The 26030-nt window shown below is 34.7% G+C and overlaps 1 protein-coding gene across 2 annotated transcripts in view; it reads left to right on the top strand.

The window, feature by feature from the left end:
• The window catches only part of LOC118201421 (uncharacterized), a 426452-nt gene that overhangs the window by 335368 nt on the left and 65054 nt on the right, over positions 1-26030 (top strand). For both annotated transcript variants that reach the window (XM_085821882.1, XM_085821883.1), the window contains exons 5-9: positions 2898-3002; positions 6250-6348; positions 11103-11201; positions 13665-13763; positions 25291-25389. In XM_085821882.1, coding sequence (XP_085678008.1) covers positions 2898-3002; positions 6250-6348; positions 11103-11201; positions 13665-13763; positions 25291-25389 — 501 coding nt within the window. The remainder of the gene's footprint in view (positions 1-2897; positions 3003-6249; positions 6349-11102; positions 11202-13664; positions 13764-25290; positions 25390-26030) is intronic.

Here is a 26030-nt window from a genome sequence, read left to right as displayed (position 1 = left end):
TGTATATATATATATATATATATATATAAGATTGCGTTCAAAATGGATAGAAGTTTTGATTATCATATCTGAGGAAAAAGGTGTAGGGTGAATTTTTAAGAGCTCTTAAAAGTAAAAGTGAAAATTTAGAGTAGTCAAAGATGGTCATGTAAACGTTTTGTACGGAATGTGTTAAACCAATGGTGTAATTATTAAAATTAAAGAAGTTATAAAATAATAGATGAAAAAATAATAATAATAAACATTTGGAAACTTTCAAATATTATATTGCGCGCAAAGGGGCAATTCATTAACTTACACATTTCGAGAGCATTTGGAATAATGTTCCTTTGAACTAAAAATATTTCAAAACATCCTACCTTTAGAATTTTCGATAGACAGTCTCGCGCATTGGAGACATTTTTTTTTCGTACAGATTTGCCACTGCTCGCTTTGAAATCGTTGAGTCTGATAACAAAATATTCGTTAAGGTCTGACAAAATACGAAATACACAATAGGACAAATTTTAAATGCAAATTTCGGGATTTCAGGTGTCCGTATTCGGGTGGAGGATTGCATTATTCAAAGTTTGATGGCTCTTGTATCGTTGTTTTGCACAAGACGAAAAACATGCGTACATGTATGCAAATTCTTCATTTTAATCTTTAAATTCTTCTTTCTCTTAATTTGATTTCTTTAAATATAATACAGGGCGATAATATTTGGTGGCAACAATTTGAAAAGTAACACAGACTTTTATATTGATTTTTTGCACAATCCCGTTTGGGGGAAAAAAAGCCCTTCTGGGCTATCGCTCTTTTTCCACCAATTAATAAATAGTATATAAATCAGCAACATTTCATATTTCAAACAGAACTTGTCAATATGTAAGTATTACATATATATGTACACTGCTGACCATTAAAATTGCAACAGCAAGAAGAAATGATCTGACAAAAGTCAAAATCACATGAAAGGAAGAAGCATTTGGGATACGCAAATAATTAGTATTTCAGCGCATTTAGACAACGCAGGAGGGAGAAACAACATCTGAAACACTGAATAAACGAAACGTTGTGTAGTAGGTTTCTCATTCGGAAAGTGTGTTGGAGTTTGCTCAGAATATCGTGTTATGCCTCGAATAAGAAGAGGAAATGCTTACAAGTTTCAAAATTCGATAGAGGCACAATCGTTGCTTATCGAAAGTGTAGATTATTGTTCGGTGATATTCACCGGTCGCACTGGTTGACATCCAACCACTTTCATGCAAGTGTGCAATCAATGGATTGTTTAGGGTCATACTGAACAACATTCCGATCTCAACGCCCTCCCATGACTAACGCCACAGAGGCCAGACATATTGTGAGGTCACATCACGGACCATCAGTCAGGAAATGGGCATGATTGCAGCACACCCAATATCAGCTCGTAAAGTGTGTCGACGTTTGCAGCAACGTGACCACTACTTCGGCTTCCCTTGACAATGCAGCATAGAGAGAGATTCTATTGCGCCAAACGACCAAGCTGCGTACAGGAGTGGCACAATATCGCCTTTTCAAACGAGTAACGGCTCTACCTGCAGTATTCCGATGACGGTATACGTGTCTGGAGTGTCCGAGAAGATCGCAAGCCGCCTGCTTGCATTCGATATCGGCATAGGGGCCCTACACCTGGTGTGTTTGACCTCAATGGTAAATTAAACGCAGATGGGTACATTTTTGACATCTTAGTTCCAGTGGTTGTGCTCTATCTTCGAAGCTCCCAAAAGCCATGTTCCAACAAGACAATGCAAGACCACATGTTGTACGTCGTGTTCTGATCTTACTCGATACACAGGGTATTCGACTTCTGCTCTGTCCTGCACTGTCTCCAGATCTGTCACTCCTTGAAAACATCTAATCATGGGTTGTTGAGAAATGTTCCGCCATCCTTATCTAGCTAATACGGTTCATGAAATGTGACATAGACATGAAGCAGCATGGAATGAGTTACCCATTTATATCATCCAAGCTCAGTTTGACTCCATGCCTAATGTAATGGTGAGGACCGTTTTAGCTGCCAGGGATGGCATTTGTTTCTACTTATCTCTATTTTTCTGTAAACCTCCAAAATGCTTACAAATTTAATCATTTTGTCTCATGCCATACTTTTTATGCACAATAAATATCTTTTTTGTATTTGCTTTCCTTCATGGTGATGCAATTTTAATGGCTAGCAGTGTATGTAATTTTAATCGGTGAGAAGTAGATTATGCATATCAATAGCCAGTGCATAAATGGCTATCGATTCCTTATCGTCACTGGCCTCCTTTCAAACTTCCTCGAACCCCCCCCCCACACACACACGGGAGTGAATACTGACACCATTGGAAACTTCTAATGTAGAAGGAAATAGGTATACTTGACTTTTAAGCTCATTCGTTTGTTGATACTTTACTCCACTATCTGTCTCAGGTCAACTTAATTTCGATTACGCCGGATTATGCTTTAACTGCTTAGAAGTATATAGATGTTTCCATCGTAAACTGTATAGTTGTATAGTTTTAACAGATTGCTACGGGATTTAATAATACTATTCTATGAAGCTTTTGACTTCTTACACACATAAGACAAAAACACTCGGACATATTTAAAATCATACATTCGCGTACATTAAGATAGACGCAAAGATATAGATATAAATCACATATTGAAGAAATATATTTCTTCAAAATCTGGGGATTTAGGATTAACAAAAAACGTATTTCTTCTATTACGTGCGGTTAGTTATAAAGATCAGATGTTAAATTAATTAATTAGGGAACCGAAATACTCCTTTCGTAGCATTTAAGTGGCCTTTATATACATGTATTAAATTTGTGTCTCTCAATAGGTTTTCTCTTTTTCTAATGAAAGCATGTAATTCTTCTTTTTTATAGCAAGGGCAAACGGTTCTCCATTGTGCTGCGCAGAACAACCAAGAAGAAATTGTCACGTTCTTGCTTGAAAATGCAGAAAATCTCACGATCAATGCAACAGATAAGGTAAATCCGACTTAATTGTCATGGCAACCAGCTGGATAAAGCATCAAAATTTTTACTTTAATTAGTTATGTAATCTGTTTTCTTCCAGCTGACGCATTTGTCAATATTATAAATTTTCAGTTTTATTTAGTTTTAGCAAAGAGTGTTTGCAAATAAAACTATTTAAAAAAATTATTTTAAACAAATGCTTGCAGAAAATATTCCAGTCGAAGTTTAAGAAACATATCCCTGAAATCCTTTTGTATAATTGATGAGAATTAACGTTTCGTATTAAGCACAAAAATATGTGCAAGAATAAATTAATTATGTTCTTTGGGGAAGCTGTCGTTGCATTCTCGTGAGTATGATACATGTTTGCCTTAATAAGCAAGCCAGTGTTAACACATGCTAGGTTTTGAATGAAGTTTTAACACTGCATATAGTGCAAACATTGTGAAATAAAATACCTTTATCATTGCTTAAGATATTTCTTAAAAACTTATACTTAAAGCAGAATTCGTTAAGCAATTTTTGTTCCAAAATACTCCACAAGTTACGAAATCTGAGGACAAAAGTCCCAGAAACCTTAAGACAAAGGTAATGCTAAAGTTGAATGAAGATTTGACGACTTTTGTTAAAAACTGATAACAGTTTATAAAATGCTGAAAAATTTGGAAATTTACTGAAATAAACTCTACAATAACTACATAATAGCTTTTATAAAAGTATTTTATAATGGCGCTTTTGTAAAAGACAGAAGCGAAGTGTTTAATACAGTTATCTTTGTATCCTAATACAGTCATACAAATTCCAGTTATAATAACGCCGTTTATACACTCATGTTCATAAATTAAGGATAATTCGAGGTCACGCTGAAATCGAACTCTAAAATAAATATATCACCTGTAAAATCACTACACACATCTTCAAGAATCATATGCAAATTTCAGGAAGTAACCAGATGACACCGATGGTACGTCACAATGACGAGAGTGTAAAAGAGTGCACGGTAAGATAAGGAATACATGCAAAGAAGTAAATTTGTTCCCAGGCGCTTTATAAGCATTTAAGTGCAATAACCGAATAGTTATGACACAAAGGACGCATTTGGATGCTTTTTACGTGGTAGAATTATCGGCCGTCTGAAATGTGGGCGTACCCAACTGGAAGTATCAGACGAACTTGGAATTGCCTAGAGTGTCATCTCCAGGCTTTGGCAACGATTCCAAGATGATGGTAATGTGAGTAGACGTTACAGCACAGGTCGCCCCAGAGTCACAACGCCGAATGAGGACTGGTATTTGGCAGTTACTGCCAAAAGAAACAGGCGGAGCACAGCCTCAGACCTGTCTCGTCAGCTCTCTTCAGCCACTGGTACGACAATTTCAAGGCAGACCGTTAACAGACGCTTAGGGAAGATTGGTCTATATGCTCGTAGACCTGTCAGATGCGTTCTACTTACTGCAACTCACAGTCACCTGCGGTTAGCCAGGAGTAGAGAGCATGCATTGTGGAGCATGCAACAGTGGGCTTGTGTGATGTTTTCCGACGAGTCCAGGTTTAGCTTGCAGTCTGATAGCAGGTTAGCTGCAGTCTTGCCGGACTTTCATATGGAGAGCTCCAGGTACCCGTTACGACCAAGAAAACATCATTGAACGACACCGTTACAGTGTTGCAGGAGTGCTCGTTTGGAATGGAATTATTCTGGGTTTCAGAACTGACCTGCATGCTCAAATTGGAACCATGACAAGTCAAATCTATCGGGACGTCATTCTGGAACAACATGTAAGTTTGTTTCGGGGCGCCATGGGCGCACAATTTGTGTTTATGGATGAGAACGCCCGTCCTCACCGTGCAAACATCGTAAGCGAATGCCTTCAATCGGAGGATATCACCCGTATGGACTGGCCAGCATTCTCACCGGACTTGAATCCAGTAGAGCACGTGTGGGACATGCTTGGCCGACGAGTTGCAGCCCGTCAATCTCCTCCTACATGTCTACCGGAACTTCGGAGAGCATTGCGTTTTGAGTGGTGTAATATCCCCCAAGATCAGATCGATAATTTGATACTCAGCATGCCTAGGCGTTGTACGGACTGTATTGCACCGTCTGGGAGACATACAATGTATTAACAATCATACCAACCATGTAATATTGGTTTTTTGTAAATAGTTTTTTTTTTTTTTTTTTTTTTTTTTTTTTTTTTTTTTTTTTTGTAATTTGCCCAGGGAGAAAAAATCGCTAATTTTTTTAATAATATCAAACATATAGCATCTTTTTTTGCTCTTTACCTTTTGTTTAATAAATAAGCTTTACAAATAAGTCAAATTTGTTTTGTATTATCCTTAATTTATGGACATGAGTGTAATACTCTGGTCAGCGGTATTGGTGACCCCTGTCGAGCAGTTCAGCCGCGAGTTAGAGAGATCAGCTAGAATCTGTAGTCTGTAAGTGGGACGGGGGGTCAGGAGAATGAGGTTGCTTACACTCTTGTTGAAGGTGAAATTTGCCTGAAAGACCCACCGCCGCCTAATATTGACTTTTTAAGTTGGGATTGGACCTGATTATGCATCTATCTGAGTTGCAGTACTGGCAGTTAACAAACTAGTTTCTTATACATAATCTAACCTCTAATTTTTCCTTCACCTTTAATTTCAAAGGTCTGTTATAGGTAAGATCACAAGTAATTTTATAAATATCCCCGAATGAAGGTCCCATAGTTCATCTTTTGCGGTCTCTAGTCTGAATCATGAAAGAATATCAGTGGAGGATATTAAAGGGGAAAAGCTCAACCTTAAATTACTCTTGTTTAATGAACACTCGACTAAAACTAAAATAGTTGGAAAAAAATGAAATCTTGGCTAATTTTTGTACCCCAGTCAAATGTTTTGGGTTTTGTTTTTTATAATAAATATAAACTTTTATTATATATAACTACAGGGACTGGCAAAACGCGTAAAATGTTATATTTCGTAATTTTTGCTATATTAGTTTTTCAAATTTAGAAATATCAAAACATATATATATGCGTTATCTGAAATATTTTCGTAGACCTGAAGAGATCTGCCTATGATCATCGATTGTGAAAATAAAGGTCTCAAAAAGATTTTTATATCGCCTAAAGCCAATTTATAAGGGGTTTTTGTATATCGAAAATAAAAAGAGGATTTTAAGGCAATAGGGTACTAATTATTATTATTTTTGCCATTATCTCTTAATCTTAGCTACCTTTGTCATTATTTACCGTGCTATATATCTCTTTAACAGAACGGAATGACTCCCGTCCACGTATCCGCAATTAACAACTGCATGCCTATTGTTGAAAGGATGATTCAAGCAGGCGCGGATATTTCTATAAAAGATAAAGTAAGTAAAATTTTATTTCTTATGAATTTTTATTTAAATCAGGAACGGTTGTTCTCACATTTATGAGTGCATTGTGATTGGTAACTAAGATCTTTTATAAAATACCTATACATAATTTTTCGATGTGAATTCAGAAAGAACACATCCATAAATAATGAACTGCATCAATTGGGATTTAATATGTTGGTAAATACTGCAGAGAAATAGGTCATTTCCAATTCTGTACATTGACCCATTTCGTAACTATTATATTTTAAAAGTAAATTTGCCACTTACAAGATTATTCAACTAAAACACACTGTAAAATTACATTCTGAGTCTAATAAGATAAGCAAATTTTGGGGTGTTCCGTCTTTAGTCTATGCTTTCAGGTACCTTTTTTCTGCAACAATCCTTATTTAAAAGTATGTAAATTAAACTTCCATGAAAAAAGACATGCGCGAATAAGAAGTAGATTAGATATTAGTTAAGTTACTAAGCGGCTTTGGGGTAATGACGTTAGTTTTTTCCTTGCTTAGCTGTGCTGTGAGAAGTCAAATTTATAATTAAGAAATATTCTGTCAGAAGAATTGTACTTTTCATAGTAAGAGAGATTTGATTTCAGTTTTTATCAGTTAGATCCCGGCCAGAGTTAAACTAGTAAATTATTCCTTTTGACCAACAGGTTTGGAAGAAGTTTAACTACCTACTGTTAATAAATTTGTATTAAAGACTGTTTGTTGCATGCTACAAAATAACAGATGGCGCAGTTATTTTACGTAATTGGTATATTATTAGTTACTAACATTTTATTTACTTATTTATATAATGAGAACACGAATGTTGCTTGTAAAACGCTTGAGCAGTTTAGTATGAGTAGCAGATGTAAGAAAGTGGACTTATACAATAGGTTTCGCAGCTCTTACAGATCTTGCACATCCACACCTTATGGATCTACCACCGACCGATAAGTTACTGAACATTGGTAGTTCGGTCCGGAGTTCGAATCCCGGTGAACGGGATGGCTGCATGTGCGTTTTCATGTTTTTTTCCCATGTGTATACCAGCCATTTTGACTTAAAAAGTGCCTCGACGAAGGTATCCCTCCCCTTAGCCAGATGGCCCTCGAGTGCTCTGCCATAATTAAATAAACCAATTAAACAAACCTTATGGCGAGCATTATCACTTTTGCGATGAAAATAATTTTTTAACTTACTTATTTGCAGAAAGCAAATTATTTTTTATTGCAGAAAAGCAATTTATTTTTAATATCATCTTAAAACACACATTTTTATTTCTTTTATGCCATTAATATCAATTAAATAGTCTTCTAATACACTATACTAAATCGATGACCCACCAGCGGCCGAGCGGTAAAAGCCGTTGAAGCCTGGCAGTTCAGTGCGGGTTCGAGCCTCGGCGAACGGGCTGACTGTATGGGCGTTTTTCTGGTTTTCACCGTGTAACGTGGATACGAACCAGTTTCACATAGAAAGACTTACACGGGGTATACCTTCCTTTCCGTGTAGTACTTAAGGGTGGAGCATGTAATAAGTAAACAAAATACTAGATCAGTTGCAAAATGTCTAACCTTAATGTAACCTGCGCACACTGTTATCTACATCAAAAACAAAACCCAATGGTAATACTTAAATTTCGTAGCAACGTTAAGGCTGCAATCCTTATATATAGAGAGATAGATATAAAAAAATAAATATCAAAATCATTTTGCTCGAAAACATTTCTTATTTCTTATTCTCCTCTGTTTAATGCTTTTAATGAGCTACGAATAAATGTTTCGTTCCTCTGAACCGTTTGAGACTTAGAACCGCTTTCGTTACAAAACCATCATTTTAAATCATGTTCTGTAATTTTAAAAAAATTTTCGATTTCATTTTTTATTTTCTTTTAACGATTGCTTTTCTTTGGAAGTTTCCTTAATTTGCTTTTATTTAGTTTGGTAACTTTTATCCGGAGAAAGAAGGTTCATATGCATAAACTTCATTGATAGTCTTTCAAACGTAATAATCCTTTTTTAATATCTTGGTTTATTTTCTATTTGCGCCATTTTTATTTGAACCAAAAGGGCGAAAACAAATGCCAGAACTTACAGAACTGGGACTTCGTAGCGTAGATTCTGAGGAGGATCATTAAAAAAATAACCTTATCCAGTAAACAATGATTCAATTTGATCGCTGATGTAGCAATCTACATCAGTGATTAAATTGGAGTGCAAAAGGGAAGAGATTTAATTTTAATTAAGAGTAAAATTTTAACTTCAGCAGTTTATAACGATAAGCATTGTTTTTATTTACTGTAGGGAAAAATCCCTTTATGGTATTAGAATAAAGTTTTTAGTCTAAAGTTTTTATAAATCATATTTTTAACATCCTTTTCCTGATCTGTTATATTTCCGCGATATCATAGCAGTAAGTTTAATCTACAAGTAAAATTTGTTAAAGGAATTGTAATTTAAGCGCAGTTAAAAATGGTACTCGTCTATTGACTGGTCGTAAATGCTTTTAGCAAGCAACTAATGTGATTAATTGCATAATATGCCTTTCTTGTAACATTAAGAGTATATGGATAGTAGGTAATTTTTGGATCAGCAATGATTAATTTCATTGTAGAGAGGTTTCAAGAATTTGAACCCATTATGGAACTTTCAGTTGAATGATCGGCCATTTGAATGATCGGAAGTCCAAAACAGTTATTTCTCTGTGAGCACAGAATAAACAGTACTTTATTCCGAAAATGAACATGAATAGCTTTAATGTTTAGTAAGCAATAAAGTTATTTAAGTTATTTATTATTTCCATTTGTTATTTTGTAGCAAGCTACATCAGCGATCAAATCTAGATCATTGTTTACTGGATAAGGCTATTTTTTAATGATACTCCTCAGAATCTACATGTATAATTATTCCAGTTTATTATGGGGCTTAAGCATTTTTTTTCAGGTTTTGTATGCTTCTGATAAGATTATTAGTCCAAAAGGGATTTGCGTTGGTTCACTATAAATGTCCGTTTCACTTTTCAAACTGTTGCCACCAGATGTTAGTGTCTTACATTATATTTGAAGAAATTAAATAATGAAAAATCTGCATAAATTTATGAAATTTATGCGGTCATAAAACAACGGTACATAGAGACATCGAATTTTGAATGACGTAATCCTCCTACGAATATGGGATGTGGAAGCCCAAATTTGAAATTTAGAATTTGTTCTATTATCGATTTCATATTTTGTAAAACTTTAACGAATTTTTTATTAACAAACTCAAGGATTTCAAAGCGAGCAATGGCAACGTTGTATAGAAAAACATTTTTTTTTTATCTCCAACGCGCGAGTCTATGTATCGGAAATTCTAACGATATTCTCATTTTAAAACTATTTTGCAGTATTGTTGTTGAACTGAATTTTATGGTTTAAGTAAGAATAATGTGATATTTAATAAATAAATGTAGCACACAAAATGATAAAAAAACGCATCTTTGGACGTAATTTAAAATTTGAAACCTTTCAGATTTTTTTTTTAAGTTACAAAAATTTAATCTGTCACCAATATCGTTCTATGTGAACACAAAAATGACGTGCGCTTAGCTAACATACAAATACGTTAAAAATTAGATAATGAAAAAAAAAGAAATTTTAAATTACGTCCAAAGGGGCTTTTTTTAACATTTTGTGTGTTACCTTTATTTATTAAATATCCTGTTCTTCGCAGTTAAACCATAAAATCAGTTCAAGAGCAGTATCGCAAAATAATTTTAAATTGAGCATATCTTTAGAATTTCCAATACATAGTCTCCCGCACTGCAAATAATAATTTGTTTTCTGTACAACGTTGCCATTGCTTGCTTTGAAATCTTTGAGTTTGTCAATCAAAAATTCGTTAAAGTTTTACGAAATATGAAATCGATAATAAATTATATTTTACTTGGTGTAAGAATTAGCTTGCAACAAACGTCACTACGTCTGCCTGTTCTCACAGACACATTTCAAATTTCAAATTTCAAATTTGGGCTTCTACATGCCCATATGGATTACGTCATTCAAACTTTGATGGCTCTAGGTACCGTTATTTTATCACAATGCGAGAAACATACATGCATTTATGCAGATTCTTCATTATGTAATTTCTTTAAATATAATACAGGGCGATAATATTTGGTGACAACAGTTTGAAAAATGAAGCGGACATTCAGAGTCATTCGACGCAAAATCTTAAAACGAAAACAATAGTCCCTCAGGGAACAAAACTTCTTTGGACTAAAAATATTTCTAAAAAGAATATAAAATTTTTTAGCGAAATTTGGTATTGACTTTTTATATTGTATGATAAATGCAGCTGTTTTTTAAATTCTTACTATTAGCTCACACTCTCCCTATATCTTTTTCAAATTTTCAATCGTTAATAAAATACTTTTTATTCATCCACTCAAGTTCAAATACATTTTTTTAAACTTGTAAAAGATGACACTTGATGTTAACACAGTTTTTCTACATATTAATTTTTTTTTAATTTTTAATTCAAAAAAATTTTTTATAATTAACTTTTTTTTTTGCGTTTTTAAAATTTTTCTTAGGTCAACAAAGAAAAATTTTAAAAATAGTAGATGACACTTGATGTTCATACAGCTGTTTGACTTAATTTTTTTTCATTATTAAAATTTTCTTTGTTGACCTAAGTAGGAATTGACTTTAATTTTGTTTTTATATTACTTGTTATCACAGAAATTGTTACTACCGACGTTTGTGACCTTTTTCTTTAGACAGATAGGAGCCCAGTTCATTCTGTAGCAGAACGTGGACATCATCTTGTCTTGGTCCGGTTATTGCGTGTAGGGGTAGAGGTAGAGGACAAAGACGAAGTAAGATTGTTTTTCTTGTTTTTTTTAATAAATTCTTGATTCCTAAATCATATTAATTTAATTTTGATTTCTTATTCTGAACATTATTCTGAACATATTCTGAACATTCTTTTAGTTAATTATTGTGCAGCAACGATCTATCATAATTATTCATAACCAACAATGAAATTTGAAAATGTTTAAAATTATCAAAATAGCCCGTGGTGGGAAAAGATGTGGCGGTAAACAGTATTTCGTTTCTTTTCATATTTATCCTCAAATAGCTTTATAAGTAAACACATTAACGAAGCAGCTATTGAAATGGTAGATTTATTACCCTTTGCATAACACAAGTAATTTATTTATTTCTCAAGTACTTTTCACCGTAGAATTCCTTGAAGACGTATCTGAAGCAGAGAGTGCGATTATGCTTGACATAATCTTAAATTTTATATAGCCAGAACTCTGGATCCAAAGGTTTAAATTATTTTCGATATCTAGATTTAATTGCTGTAGATTAAGGATTTTAATATAGATTATCTCGTTAAATTATCTTGGGACGCTAAATCTGCAGTTACATTGCATATTAAAAATAGCATAGTATGGAAACACTGAATATTTGATTTTCGGTAGATTCGAATAACTTCATTAAAATTATATACAGACGTTATCCTAACTCAGAATCGAACTGAGATACTAAATTCTAAATTTCATTTTTCCTCCAATGTACATTTAATAACTAATTTGCAAACCATATTTTATTTTTTGGGCGATTTTCATTTAAATTTTATTTCGTGTCACGAAGTTATTTTTTTAGCTTGCTTTTTTAGCTTTAATTAGGTATGTTTGTTATTGTATTCATACATGTGTGTAAATCACCTGCACCAAAGTCCCGAATCTTCAAAATCATTACTTCGAGGAAAATATTTAAATGTTTATATGAGTTTCGTTTTGAGATAAAAATTAAGTTATCACTTCTATGCAATAATTTTCATATAACCATATGTTTAGAATATATTTCCTTTAAAGTGATGTAAGCATTTTAAATTAAAGCCGAAAGTGTGTGTCAGTGAGAACAGGCAGACTTAGTGACGTTTGTCGCAAACTAATTCTTACACCAAGTAAAATATAGTTTTATTTTTCAATTCTTACCTTACTGAAGTACAGCGAAGTTGTCACTTATACAGGGATTGGACAAAAATATGGAAACACCTTTAAAAAACATGTTTCTTTGCTTAATATGGTGTAGGAAACCCGTTGGCATCCAAAACAGCTTGCAGTCTTCTCGGAATGGATAAATACAGTTCCTGTATGTTTGCCAAGGGAATATTATACCATTCTTCCTGCAAAACGGTGGCAAGTTCAGATAACGATGTTGGCGGTGGATAACGAGAACGCACTTTCCGTTCCAATGTAGACCACAGAGGTTCGATAATATTCAGGTCTGGTGACTGTGGTGGCCAGGGGAGATGGGACAACTCATCCTCGTGCTCAGAAAACCAGTCCTGGACAACGTGAGCTGTGTGAACAGGGGCTTTGTCGTCTTGGAAGATACCATCACCATCGGGGAACAAAGTTTGTACCATGGGATGAACTTGATCGGCCAAAATGTTCACATAAGTCTTGGCAGTCATGTGCCCTGACACAGTTATCATGGGGCTAGCAGAGAACCACGATATGGCTGCCCAAACCATAACAGAACCCCCGCCATGTTTCACTCTTGGCAACAAGCAGTCTGTATTATAGGCTTGACATGGCCTTCTCCAAACGTAAACTCGGCCAGAAGTGGGAAACAATGTGAAAGAAGACTCGTCAGACCATATTACTCGCTTCCACTGCTCTATAGTCCAGGCTTTATGACTTAAACACCACCTTTTCCTGTTACGGGCATTAGCATCACTGATGAGTCGCTTCTCAATTGCAGCACGGCCAGCAATTCCCTGTTTATGAAGCTCCCCTCTAATTCTTTTGGTACTCACAGGGTTCGGTAACACAACATTCATTTCAGCAGTAACTTTTGCAGCTATGGTCTTCTTATTTTTCGTCACAATTGCCCTTAATGATCGTCTGTCACGATCACTCAGGACACACTTTTGTCCGCCCTGTGATTTAGCAGATGATGTTTCTCCGCTTTTCAAATATGCGGAATAAATCTTCGATACAGTACCTCTTGAAACACTAAACACCTCGGCTACCTTGCTTACGGAAGCACCTACCATACGTGCTCCAACAATTTGCCCACGTTCGAAGTCTGTTAACTCTGACATAATGCAATGACAACCTCACATAACAGTACTCCGACAACAACTGAACTGTTTAGCACATTTACGAAGTTGTATAGGTGGCGTCAGTAGTCAAAAACGCCAGCGCCACCTACATATTTCATTAAAATCAATCTTTCTTTTCAAACATGCATTTCACAAGGTGTTTCCATATTTTTGTCCATCCACTGTATATTAATAATTATTTCTTGTCCCTTTTCAGGAAGGGAAAACGGCGCTTCACCTGGCGGCTGAAAATGGGCATCAGAAAGCTGTTCTAATACTGTTGGAGCATAACTGTGATCCCGGGGCAGAGGATACAGTGGGTATTGTTGACCTCCTGTCTTCAAAGCAGCATAAAATATTGAACCTATACAATATGTTTTATTTTCTGAGTAAATATTATTTTCTTGGATAAAAGCAAATATCAAATGAGTAACCTGTCTGGCTGCAGGTCGATACACGTTCAATCTATAAATTGGTCGGAGCATTTTAAAATCAGAGTCTACAAATAAATTCCGATAAACGAATAGTTAATAAAACAGCATTATCCATGCCCTAAATTCCGCGAATAATATGTAAATGGGTGTCATGAAATGTCACGTAACCTAAAATGGAGTCTTCTTCATTGATATCTCTCGGTATCTATCTAATTATTCTCTCGGTCATCAGAGTAAAAACTAACAAGATTAAATATTGTTTGATTCTTATAGGAAGAGAACAGTACGACAACAGAAAACAGAAAAATATTTACTATTATAGAAACCAAAATGTTACCGAAAATGTTTTATATTTATAGCAGAAAATGGCTGCAATCATCTTGCCAAAAACATAGTTTATAAAACGGGAGAAAACTTTTTTTTTCTGTTTCCTGTTCTGAATGCAAGGCGAATGGGCTGTGTGCATAAGCTTTGCGATTTTCCCTATCTGTAATATGGATACGAGTCTTCCCTTAGAAAGTCCTTCCCGATGACATCTCTCCTTAGACTGCGAATGATTAAATGCTAAATTGCGTACACTGAAATGTAATAGAACAAACAATACATAAATAATTATGAAACAAATGTTTGAAAATACCTGCACCGTTTTGAATGTAAAATGTATGTGTATGTATTTTTTTATAAATGTATGTGTGTATATCAAATTTATAACACTGCAAGTGCTTTAAAATATTAACATAAAGTTATAATAAAGAATAATTGTTTCAGAATACACTACACAGTAAGATGTAATTAAAATCAATGTGAAAACTCATTTGTGGGAAGATAAATGAAAAAAAAAATGCTTTAGATGCTTTTAATAAAATCAATGATTTTTCCCCTATACGTTCATTTCTTGCATTTTATGGCACCAGAGCGCTATTTTTCTTCCCTCGACCAACGATGGATGGCTGATACACATAAAAAATAGGCTTATCAGCTAGTTATGCCACGTTGGCGGTTCTAATTTGCTTTGCTTGTTAAAAACATGTTCCTGGAGACTGCCAAAGTTTACTACGTCATTGCTGCCATATGGATAAATTGTCCAATTTTGCAGAGGGTTGTTAATAAGCCAAGAGGAAGTTGTATGGTGATACCGGGTAGAAAAGAACAAACTCAGATGGCGTTTTTATATCGAAACAAGGAAAGAAATGGCGAGTATAGGCAAGGAGGTTTTACCGAGGTTATGAAAGTAAATGCCAATAGCACTGTCGCGAGTCTATGAGGTATGCATCTTATGGGTGAACTTCAAGATGTATGTCACCTTTGTGTATATATATGTTACCAGCAAAGTATGAATTCTGTCAAATGCCTGGCCGGTTTTAGACAAAGTATGAAATATCAGAATTATATTACATACTTTACCTAAGCATTGTATATAATACCTAGAGTTCTACATCACAAATGCTCTTTAGACAAAGTATTAAAAAAGTAATAAAGCTATTATTTAAAAGACGTTTATTCCTTATGATGTTGGGAGGCCCCAACTTGTTAGCAACAGAAGTAGTGACTGCTATGAACTGGAAATTACACAAACTCGTAAGAAGGGTTTAACTCCCTTTTTATTTCACTTTAGAAATCACAGTTGCGTTCACTTGACGCTCACAAACTACGCCGACCCGGCGGTTGAACAAAATAGACAAAAATGCAACTAAAAATAAATGACAGGATGAATAACTAACGAAGTCACTACCTACGAGGCTCTATAATCGTAACTAACTTAACCGCGTTCTAAGATACAGCTGAGATTCAGCAAACTTTGTGATTAAGAATTTGAAAGATTCAACGAACTGCCGAAATAGGCACACATGCCGAAACGCGCGATTCTTAAATTTCTACCTAGCAACCATCACGCTCGTGATTCAAGAAGCACACTTACAATCTCGTTTCCCTTCTATTTAACTCAATTTACTTCTGCTAAAATTTGATTACTCTGCGCGTTCTACTACGATTTACATACTCTGGCATTGGCAATTCTAGGGGAAAGTAAAACAGGAAAGATAGCTTAAAATAAATGTTAGTTAAAATAAATATAAACCCTACATTTGCCGCTGCCAGAATTTGGTAAATTTGGAAGCAGGTGCTAGAAACGACCTGTTGAAAAAGTTTCCAAATTCTGATCTAAAACTCAAGAGCTCCGTTTACATAAAACAAACTGTTTCCTCAAAAATTACAATAATTTCTGTAGATGAATAAAAATTACCATATGTTCTTACAGGATCCTTTCTGGTCTTCAGCAATCAATCTTTTCTCTTCCTTCCAGATGCTGGAAGTATCTTCTAAATATGAGTATCTTCTAAATACATTATGATTTACACTTTCTTAACACTGGCTAAAGTTTTCGTTTTCGATCCTTTTCTTCTCCTTATTTAACTGCTTAATTCACATTCATTCAAGTATTCAAACATGAATTTAACTTTACCCTGGCTCTCCACCATGTGTGGTGTCAAATGGGAATCTTCCTGTTTTTGTATTACAACACTTTCCCTAACCACAATGATTTGTTAGCATACAAACGACCAAATATGGCACACCTTAATCCGACATACTGAAACTCGATGAGCGATGTTTAACATTATTAAAATTCAAGTGTAGGTGGAGAACCCTACAAAACATATTCATTCGAACTTCCCTCTCATTCATCTTTAGACATGCAGGCTTTCGCTCTAAAGCATGATTTTATCTACTGTTTAATACTTAGATTTGAACTCGTTTCTTTTGAGCATTTACTTTTAGTATCTAAAATTTTATGCTTCTAGACTAAATTCTACTTTTACATAACTTTCAAGTATTTACCTATATTTACAAAATTCTAATACATATGATTTTTACAATTTACCATAAAATGAATAAGATAAAAATAAAATTTTACTTTACGCTTTCTTCGCCAAGCTGGCGGCAGTGAAACTAAAGTTTTCATTAATACAAGAATACGAAGTTATTTTACTTCCGGCCAAATTTTGGCTTTAACATAACAGAACCAGTCTTTCGACCAACAGGAACTGCTTGCTCTTAGATTTTACACTTAAAGAATATAATACTTTTGCCTTAGCTAAATAAAGTAAAACAAAACTAAGTCTCAACCGAGACAAATTGACTTCCGTCAAAACATAGAACTTCGTATTTACGCATAATATTTCAGAACAAAAGAAAAAAAATTGATAGGAGATTTTAACTTATCTCTGACTTTTCGATGCTTGGAACTCCGACATCCTCTTCTCGCAAAATTAATCCCAAGTTATAGAATTCAAGGACGTCAATCTCTGCTTTTGGGTTCTTCTAGTTTTCTCCATGGTGACTTTTCTTTTTCGCCCTCTGTACGCCGGCCTCTTGGGGTGGTAGTCTTCGGGTTCCTGTCTTTTCCGTTTGGCCCCTGGACGGCTGGTCTTGGCGGCATCCGGTCTGGATTCTTGCTTGAATTTCTTCTGTTGGTGCCAATCTTTTCGTTCCTCCTTCTGTCTTTTTCTTCTCCTGAACGGCGGCCTTGTTTGCTCCTGACTATCTGGCCCTGGAAGTGGTTTCCTCGACGCAGAATTTCTAGTGTGGAACGTTGTATCTGGTCTTTTCCTATTTACCAAAGATTCTTCACGCGGCGGCGTTGATTTCTTGCACTTCTTGAATGCTGGAGTCTGACCATTTTCCTTCCTTCTTTTCGGGACCCTAGAATGACTTGTAGAAGGGCTAGGTTCCTCTTCTGTTCTCTGCTTCTTGGGTGGTGGAGCGGGTGGCGTTAATTCTGGAATTTCCCCTTCTTTTGCGCTTGAGTCTTGCAAGAAACTTTTAAGGATTTCAAAATCATTTTGATTATAATATTTTTTCACCTGGTCGGGACTTGATTAACAAATTTCCCCTCTCTCGTTCGTAAGGTACAATACGACTCCTTTGCTTTCCTGTATTACATAAGGGCCTTCAAATTTTGGAGCCAATTTTGCAGTGAAATTATCTGGGGCACTTGATAAAGAAAATTTACGCTTTAACACTTTATACCTAACTTTAAAATCTGCTTCACGGCGTTTTCGATCATAGTACAGTTTCTGTCTATTTCTTGCCGTTTCCGAACTTTTAACCGCCTGATCAATAAGTTTCTGTATATCTTTTTGTTTGAATTCTTCCTCTCTTTGTTGCACAAAGAATAATTTATCTAGTGGCGTAATTAACTTACGTCCTAAAAATAATTCTGATGGAGTTTTTCCCGTAGTATCGTGATTTGCTGTTCTTAAAGCATAAGCTAACTCATTTATGTAGCCATCCCAGCGCTTGTAATGTGTGCTAACATAACTTCGAATTATTTTTACAATATTTTTATTAAATCTTTCTGCGATGTTTGCATGTGGTCTATACGGAACCATTTTGATATGGCGTATGCCAAGTCCAGTGCAAATGTTTTCAAATATTTGGCTAACAAATTGTTTACCGTTATCGTTAATGACTTTTATCGGTGCACCGTATTTTAAAATGTATCTGTGTAAGAATGCATCTGCGACTGTTTTGGCTGACGCGCGTTTTAGTGGAACAATTTCTGTCCATTTTGAAAAATGATCTACTATTACTAAAAGAAAACGATTTTTATTTAACTCACTCTGGGGGAAAGGACCAAGAAGATCTATGCCTAAAATTTCATTTGGAAATGTAGCGCGAATGCTATTTAAGTACCCGGCCGAGCTGTAATTAATATCATTTATTAATTGACATTGATTGCAGGACCTGACATACGCAGTTACTATTTTGTATAATTGCGGGAAATATACCGCCTCGCGTACTGTTTTTATAGTTTTTATGACCCCTAAATGACCCGCTGTTTTCGCGTCGTGTAATTCCTTCAAAATGCTTAATCGAAGCGGGGCTGGGATGACTGGTCTATATTCGAAATTTTCGTTTGTTGCTTTCGTATAAAACAATAAATTATCTATTATTTCATAGTTTTCTTCTCTACTTCTTATTGCATCGATATCTGTGTGTTCAAAGCTTTCGGGGTCTTTCAAATACGCATAGATACTTCCAAATTCTGGATCAGCTTTCAATTCAGCAATAATTGTTTCTCTAGAATCTAAAATTTTTGAATTCAACACAGTGCATTTGAGTTCATTGCCTTCATCGTCCAGTTTTATTCGAGATAGTGCGTCAGCAACATTGTTTTCCTTACCCGGTTTATATTTAATTATTAGATTATATTCTTGAAGTTTTAAAGTCCATCTTATTAACCTGGGCTTTAGGGTTTTCCCCGAGTAAAGTCTACCAACAGCCGCATGATCCGAAAAGACTGTTACTGGCGCTTTGCCGAAATAAACTCGAAATTTGTGTACAGCCATTAATACGGCTAATGTTTCTCTCTCTGTAGCTGTATAATTCCTTTGCGTAGAATTTAAAGTTTTACTAAAAAAACGCCAAAGGATGGCCATTCTGCATGAGAACCGCCCCTACAGCATAGTCCGACGCATCTGCTGCAATTTCCAGGTTTTCGTCCCCTTCCGGGAATTTCAAAACAGGGGCATTGATGAGTGCTTCTTTTAACCTTTCAAATGCAGTATTTGCTTCTGCTGTCCACGTAAACTTACTTTTCTTTCTTTTAATTGCTAACAAGGGTTCAACAATGTTCGCGAAATCTTTTATGAACGACCGATAATAAGAACATAACCCAAGGAAAGAAGAAAGTTTCTTGGCGGTATTGGGAGGTGGGAAATTCTTGATGGTTTTTATTTTTGAATCCTGAGTTTCTATACCCTTTTGCGAAATTTTATAACCCAGATATTTAAGTTCTTTAGTCGCGAACTTGCATTTTGATGCGTTAATTGTAAGATCGACCTCTTTTAATAATTTAAAAACCTCTATCAAGTCTTTAATGTGTTGTTCCAACATACTACTCGTTATAATTATATCATCTAGATAGATTAAATTCGATTTTCCTAGTACAGGCTTTAGAACAATGTCCATAGCTCTCTGGAATGTTGACGGGGCCCCACACAACCCAAAGGGCATGCGTAAAAATGCATAAGTGCCCGATTTTGTAATAAACGCGGTTTTATGTATATCTTCCGGTCTCATTGCTATTTGACAGTAGCCAGACGTTACGTCCAACGTAGTCATGTATCTCGTAGACTTAATCTTTCTAAGAATTTCCTCTATAACCGGCAAAGGGTAAACTGGGAACTTAGTAACACTATTAAGCTTTCTGTAATCGATAGCAAACCTTCAAGCCCTTTTATCCGAAGGAGGGAAATCATTCTTTTTCCTACATAGTACGACTGGAATCGCTTACGCACTATTTATGGGCGTTATTATCTGGATGTGCAGCATTTCCTGAATGTGTTCCTCAATTATTTGTTCTTTCTGTTTATCATACCGGTAGTGTTTAGTCCTACAGGGTTTATCGGCAGTTAATTGTATATCATGCGTTACGATTTGACAATTACCCAGGCCGTTCTGAAAACAAGTTTGAAAGAGTACTCACCACTTGCTGGATGGCTTGACTTTCATGGTCATTCAAATGGCTAAGGTCCACCTGCGGTTGTTTCACTAGCTCCACCACCCTCCGATCCATTTCCAGCATGATCGATTTCTCCTGAAATTTCAGTTTGGCCTTCGCGGCCTTTAAAAACTCCATGGCTAAGATGACTGGACTCTGCAAATTTTTGACCACAAAAATTAATACTTTGAGGCTTTCATCTTTTACCTGTATTTTTAATGATAATTTCCCGATGCATTGACAGGTTTTTCCTTGCGCCGCTATAATTTCTGCGTTTTTATTTTTAAATAATCGTAACCTATTAAAATTCTTCTTGAAAAATGTATTACTCATAAAATTACCTTCTGCCTCTGTATCAATGAGGGCTTCTACTGGTACATTGCCAACCAGGATTTGTATAATCGGTAATTGTGAATTCTTTACCACGACCGTATTTAGGTATCTTCTTGAGTGTTTTTTCGAAACTTCTGGGGTGTGGACCCTCGCTTTTACAGGCCCCTCTACTCGTTTAAAGCTTTCCTTTCAACTTCGGTCTTCTAGGTACGCGGACGGTTGTTTTCAAATTTCCTTTTTGGGCCTTGACCTTCGAGCTTCGATGATTTGGCTTGATAGCTCTTTCCCCATAAGAGCGATTTGTGTTTCCGGTCTGTTGATTTGAGGATTGCCTTCGGAGACTTTGAGAATACGATGCCCCTCTAGATTTTTCCGCTATTCTGCGGTTTTGGAACTTGACCGCCAACTCGAAGAGTTCCTGCAAGGTGCTTGGGTTTCGGATTTCTAAGTAATCTTGGACAGCAGGGAGCAATCTTGGTAAGATTATTTCAATTATCTCCGTGTCGGGTTTTTTCCCATACAGCATGTTTGTCAACTTAACTTTTCGCAGAATGAAGTCCGTCAAATCTTCTATATTATGTTGATAAAAACTGTACAGTTCGGCTTCTAGCTTTGCTCGGTCTTTCACTATGGGAAAGGCCTTTAATAATGATATTTTGAAATTTTCAAAGGTATATGTTTGGCCTCCGAATTCTCCTAATAAAAATTTCCCTATACTCTGCCACCATAGTGAGGCCTGTCCTCTTAGTGCAGACGTGGCAATGGCACCTTTTTGTCTTTCAGGCACAGGGTATAACTGGAAATGATTCGAGGCCTTCTAAAAATATCGCCACCGAATTTTTTTCGTCGAAATTGACGTTTGGCTTGATAGATGCTCTCATCGTCTGAACCAGGTATCGAAATCCTTCTAACTGGTTCGCCATTTCTTGTTGTTGGAGTTGTACAGGAGCTTCCATCCAGTTTTCGGCCATTTCAGTTCGTAAGGTGTTCGGGCACCAATATGATGTTGGGAGGCCCAACTTGTCAGCAACAGTAGTAGCGACTGCTATGAACTGGAAATTACACAAACTCGATACAATAACATATACACATAAAGTGGGAAATTTTTATATTGTATATTTTATCTTCTCCTAATATTATAATGCAATATGCATGCATACTGCATTATAATATTAGGAGAAGATAAAATATACAATATAAAAGTTGCAATATAAAAATACAGTATCAAAGATTCAATATTAAAGGTAAAGTATATAAAGTATATATATATATATATAATATGCAATATAAAATACAATATGAAAGAAAACGAACACTATGCATTGTCCAACGTATACATATAATTGCGCTATTACATACTATAATAAAATTACTAGGTGATTTGCAGTGCCAACGACTTTGAAATGCTGAAGCTAAGCATGTTATACCTAAAAATTTAAACATGCTGTAAAAGCATATCAGCAGGCATGAAAGTATTTTGGTAGAGGTACACAGCATAGTATATAATTAGTACTGGATTATATTATCAATGAATCTTAATATATTATTAATTAAACATAGTTACTGAATACAATAATTGCAACAAAATGGGATTGTTTAACTAAAACAGGGTGTTTTCTAGTTATTTAGTCGATTGAAGATTCCAAGTGCCGCTTCAGTGCAGTTTTGTGTACGTCTGAGCGCGATGGAATACGTAAATATTAGTTGATACTTGTTTGGTACTTATTTCTGGGTAATTTCTCTGATGATATTTGCTTCTGGATACGGCTCACCAGCGACTGAGCGCTAAAATCGCTTAACACTAGTAGTTCCCATCTAGGTTCGATTACAGGCAAACGGGCTGGCTGCATGGGGGTTTTCGTAGTTTTCCCCATGTGTAACGTATATACGAAGAAGTTTCCCTTAGGAAGTCCTTTACAAAAATAGACAGATAGCTCTAGTGTGCTTAGTCATGATCAAATGAAGCCAAAACTTGTCTCTTGGCAGTAAAAAATGTAATGGTCAGGGTCTCCAACCTCTGCAATCAACATATGGATTGCGCACTGTCCCGGAAGCTGAAACGAAATATATGCATAGATCTTGTCCCATCAGGAATTGTATCAGCTGAGAAGTATCGCTGTATTTTTTACCACTTACTTTTTTTAATCTTATTTTTTTTTTTTACAATTTCCCTTGAATTGTTCGATTATTATGATAATGTATGTTAATTTACATCATTAAGATTTGAAAGCCAATGTTAGATCTTTAATAAGGTGAATCGGATGACAGTATGTGGAGGCATTGCCACTGGCTAGACACGTTTTTCTTCACCATCTGGAAAACGAAGCCATGCCAACAAACGGCGGTTATGTTATACAGAGTCCGATACCCGGACTTCCAATATCCGGGCCTCCATTCCACAAACCGGAAAAATAAATAAATAAATAATATAAAATAATATAAAAATTCCGTCCCTTAGTGGAAAAATTTTCGGAATGGAGAGTATAATGCTTAAGAAAATGAAGAAGCATGGGTAAATGTGACTAACTGAAATTCCTGCATCTCATTTACTATAAAATTTTGAAACACAGGAAGGAATTATGAATAACCATGTGTGCATGCTTTATGTTCGACTAAATACTAGCTCTCATTATAAAAGTATTGAACTTTTAATGTAATCACTTATTTCAGAATGCAAGGATTATGTAACTTTTCAACTCTTACATCGCAATCTGAAACATCAAATTGCAATATTATTATATTTTGAGCTGTATTTAGTTTAAATATTCTTTTATGCTCTACGTAAGGCTCAAAGAACAAACAAAGCTTCTTAGTGTTTGATAATTTTATATTTTACAGGTTAATTTATAATCATATATTTTTTTTTTTATTTCTTCATATCTTAAACTTTGCTATACTCAAATATTATGTTTAACATGCTTCAACGTTTTTTCAGTTTGCAACTTCAAAACAATGGGATTTGATTCTTTTATATAACAATCAAAAAGTTAAATATAACTTTATGACTGTGATTCAAAATAAAAAAGAAGAACATTAATTAATGAAATTTATTAAACAACTCTTCCATTGAAAGAATAAATTCATCTTCTTTTGGAACAGTGAATACAAAATCTGTTAGTCCTGTTTCTTTATTTAGACATTTCTAAGCTAAACCTCCCCGAAATTTAATTTTAGTGTGCTTCGTAAAAACAGTCAAATTTCCTGGGAAAGAAAATTGAGTCCAAATTCCAAAGTTTTAGATAATATTTCTCAATTCGTGTACCATAAATGCATTAACACATTTTGTTTTCCTGCTAATGCATAGCATAGTTCATTTTGACTTGAATGTTTTCAAACATTAAATAATTTTGAAACTGTAGCGCTATATTCCTACATTAAATATACGAATACCTAAATAAGCTATCGGGTTTGGGAACACTGTATGTATTATAAACACATTAATAACTGGTACACGAAAATAACCGGAATCTCATGAAGCTTTTCTCACTCAGTACAAATACTGTTGGCGTGTCCCAGTATTTGTATGACAGTGTGCCAGTAACATGACTACCTATACGAAAGGTATAGGTAGTCATGCTCTACCTATACCTTTCGTAGCATAGACCCTCGGTCTTCTGGTTTAACGCCATGTAACTTCTTCCTTTACATGTATATTAAAGGACTGTGTTTTCGTGCTTAAGATCACTGCCAACAATACTGGAGGAACTCAAAAACACACCATTACTGTTATCATAGCTAAGGACAGAGAAATTCTATAAAAATTACGGACCGAAATTCAAATAATACTTAGATTTATGTCGTGTGTCAAAGAATGTTTGTAGTTTATAAGGAGACCTTGATGAGTTTCCAGTTCTTTTCACGTTTTGATTATTTTTGTATTTCTAATACTTTAGAATATAAAATATTTTGAATTCTCTTGAATCAGTTACCACATCCCTGTACTTTCAAACATCGGAAAATTTCTAATGCTTAAAAATGATATATGCAATGTGTTAGACCTATTGGAATATTTAATGAGATCGAAGCTGAGCTCCAAAATCTTCTGTTGTTGAAGTACACACAGATAAAGAAGAATGAAATTTTTATTTTGGAATAATCGAAAAAGACGTTGGAAAAACGGTTGAAGGCTACCTTTTATATCATTTCTTTTTTTAAAATAAAATCAGTTTTTAAAATAATGTCAGCTCTCTGTGGAGCTAGAATCTGTTATTTTTTATTTCTAATGTATTTAAAATGCTTCGCACTCATAATTTATAATGCTGAGAAATAAAATTGTGGTGTAAAACACTTATAGTTACTCTCTTACTGCCTAGATTATAGCAATTATTACCTGTATAAATAAACATTTATTTTAATGTGATTTATTATTTTAGACTATTAAATTCGACTAAACCGAAATTCTTCAAATCTAAAATTAATGTCTGTCTAGGAAATGGAAAGATATATGATTAAGTTGGAATTTAAATTATTTTTTACTTATCGTGTTATGTAATGAGAAATCATATTATCAATGAGAACTATTTGCCAAAGTATTCTGTATTACATCCTATTTCTGATTCAATACTTATTTTTAGAAGTCGAGGACAGCCCTCCACATAGCAGCTTCTTTAGGCTACTGTGATGTCGTTGAGACTCTCCTTAACTTTGGAGCTTGCCTTAATGTTAAAGAAAAGGTGAGTTGTTTATGTATTTTCTATCTTATTTATAAGTGAATTTTAAGAAATGTAATGCTATGCATCAGATGCTAAACGTAAACGAAGTTTCCTATTTTCAGAGACTAATCTTATCTTTTGTATCTAGAATTTTCATGATTCCGACAGTTGATTTTCATACAAAATTTTATCACTTATTAAATGGAATTTCAAAGAACATATTCAAATGAAACTACATGATTAAATTAAACCAAAATCGGTGAACAGAAACATTACGTAAGAGCAGCGAAAACCAGTGCGAGCATATCCTTCGTAAAACCTTTATCAATATTTAAATCCCACAAAAATTGGCGTTTGTCGCATTTTCATCATTTACCAGTCATAACAATTTTGTTTGCAGTATATTGAAATTTAATTGCCCATCGATCATGGATATATGTATCTTAGAAACAATGTGTTTGTTTCAAATTTTTATTAATTACTATTACTGTAATTGATACTTTTGTTTCTGTTTTTTGCGTTGTTTTATTTGATAAACCTGTATTCAATAAAATTAAAATATGCCATAAGCCAACTGTTGTGATCGTACAATCCCATGAATAATACATACTGAATTTTCCATAATATGTAACAGAGTTCATTTATATACATGTATTTTTCAT

This window comes from Stegodyphus dumicola, chromosome 8 (assembly GCF_044657685.1).
Source record: "Stegodyphus dumicola isolate Sdum_Otavi_A_Nest chromosome 8, ASM4465768v1".
Classification (NCBI taxonomy): domain Eukaryota; kingdom Metazoa; phylum Arthropoda; class Arachnida; order Araneae; family Eresidae; genus Stegodyphus; species Stegodyphus dumicola.
This window is presented reverse-complemented; position numbering and strand designations above follow the sequence as displayed.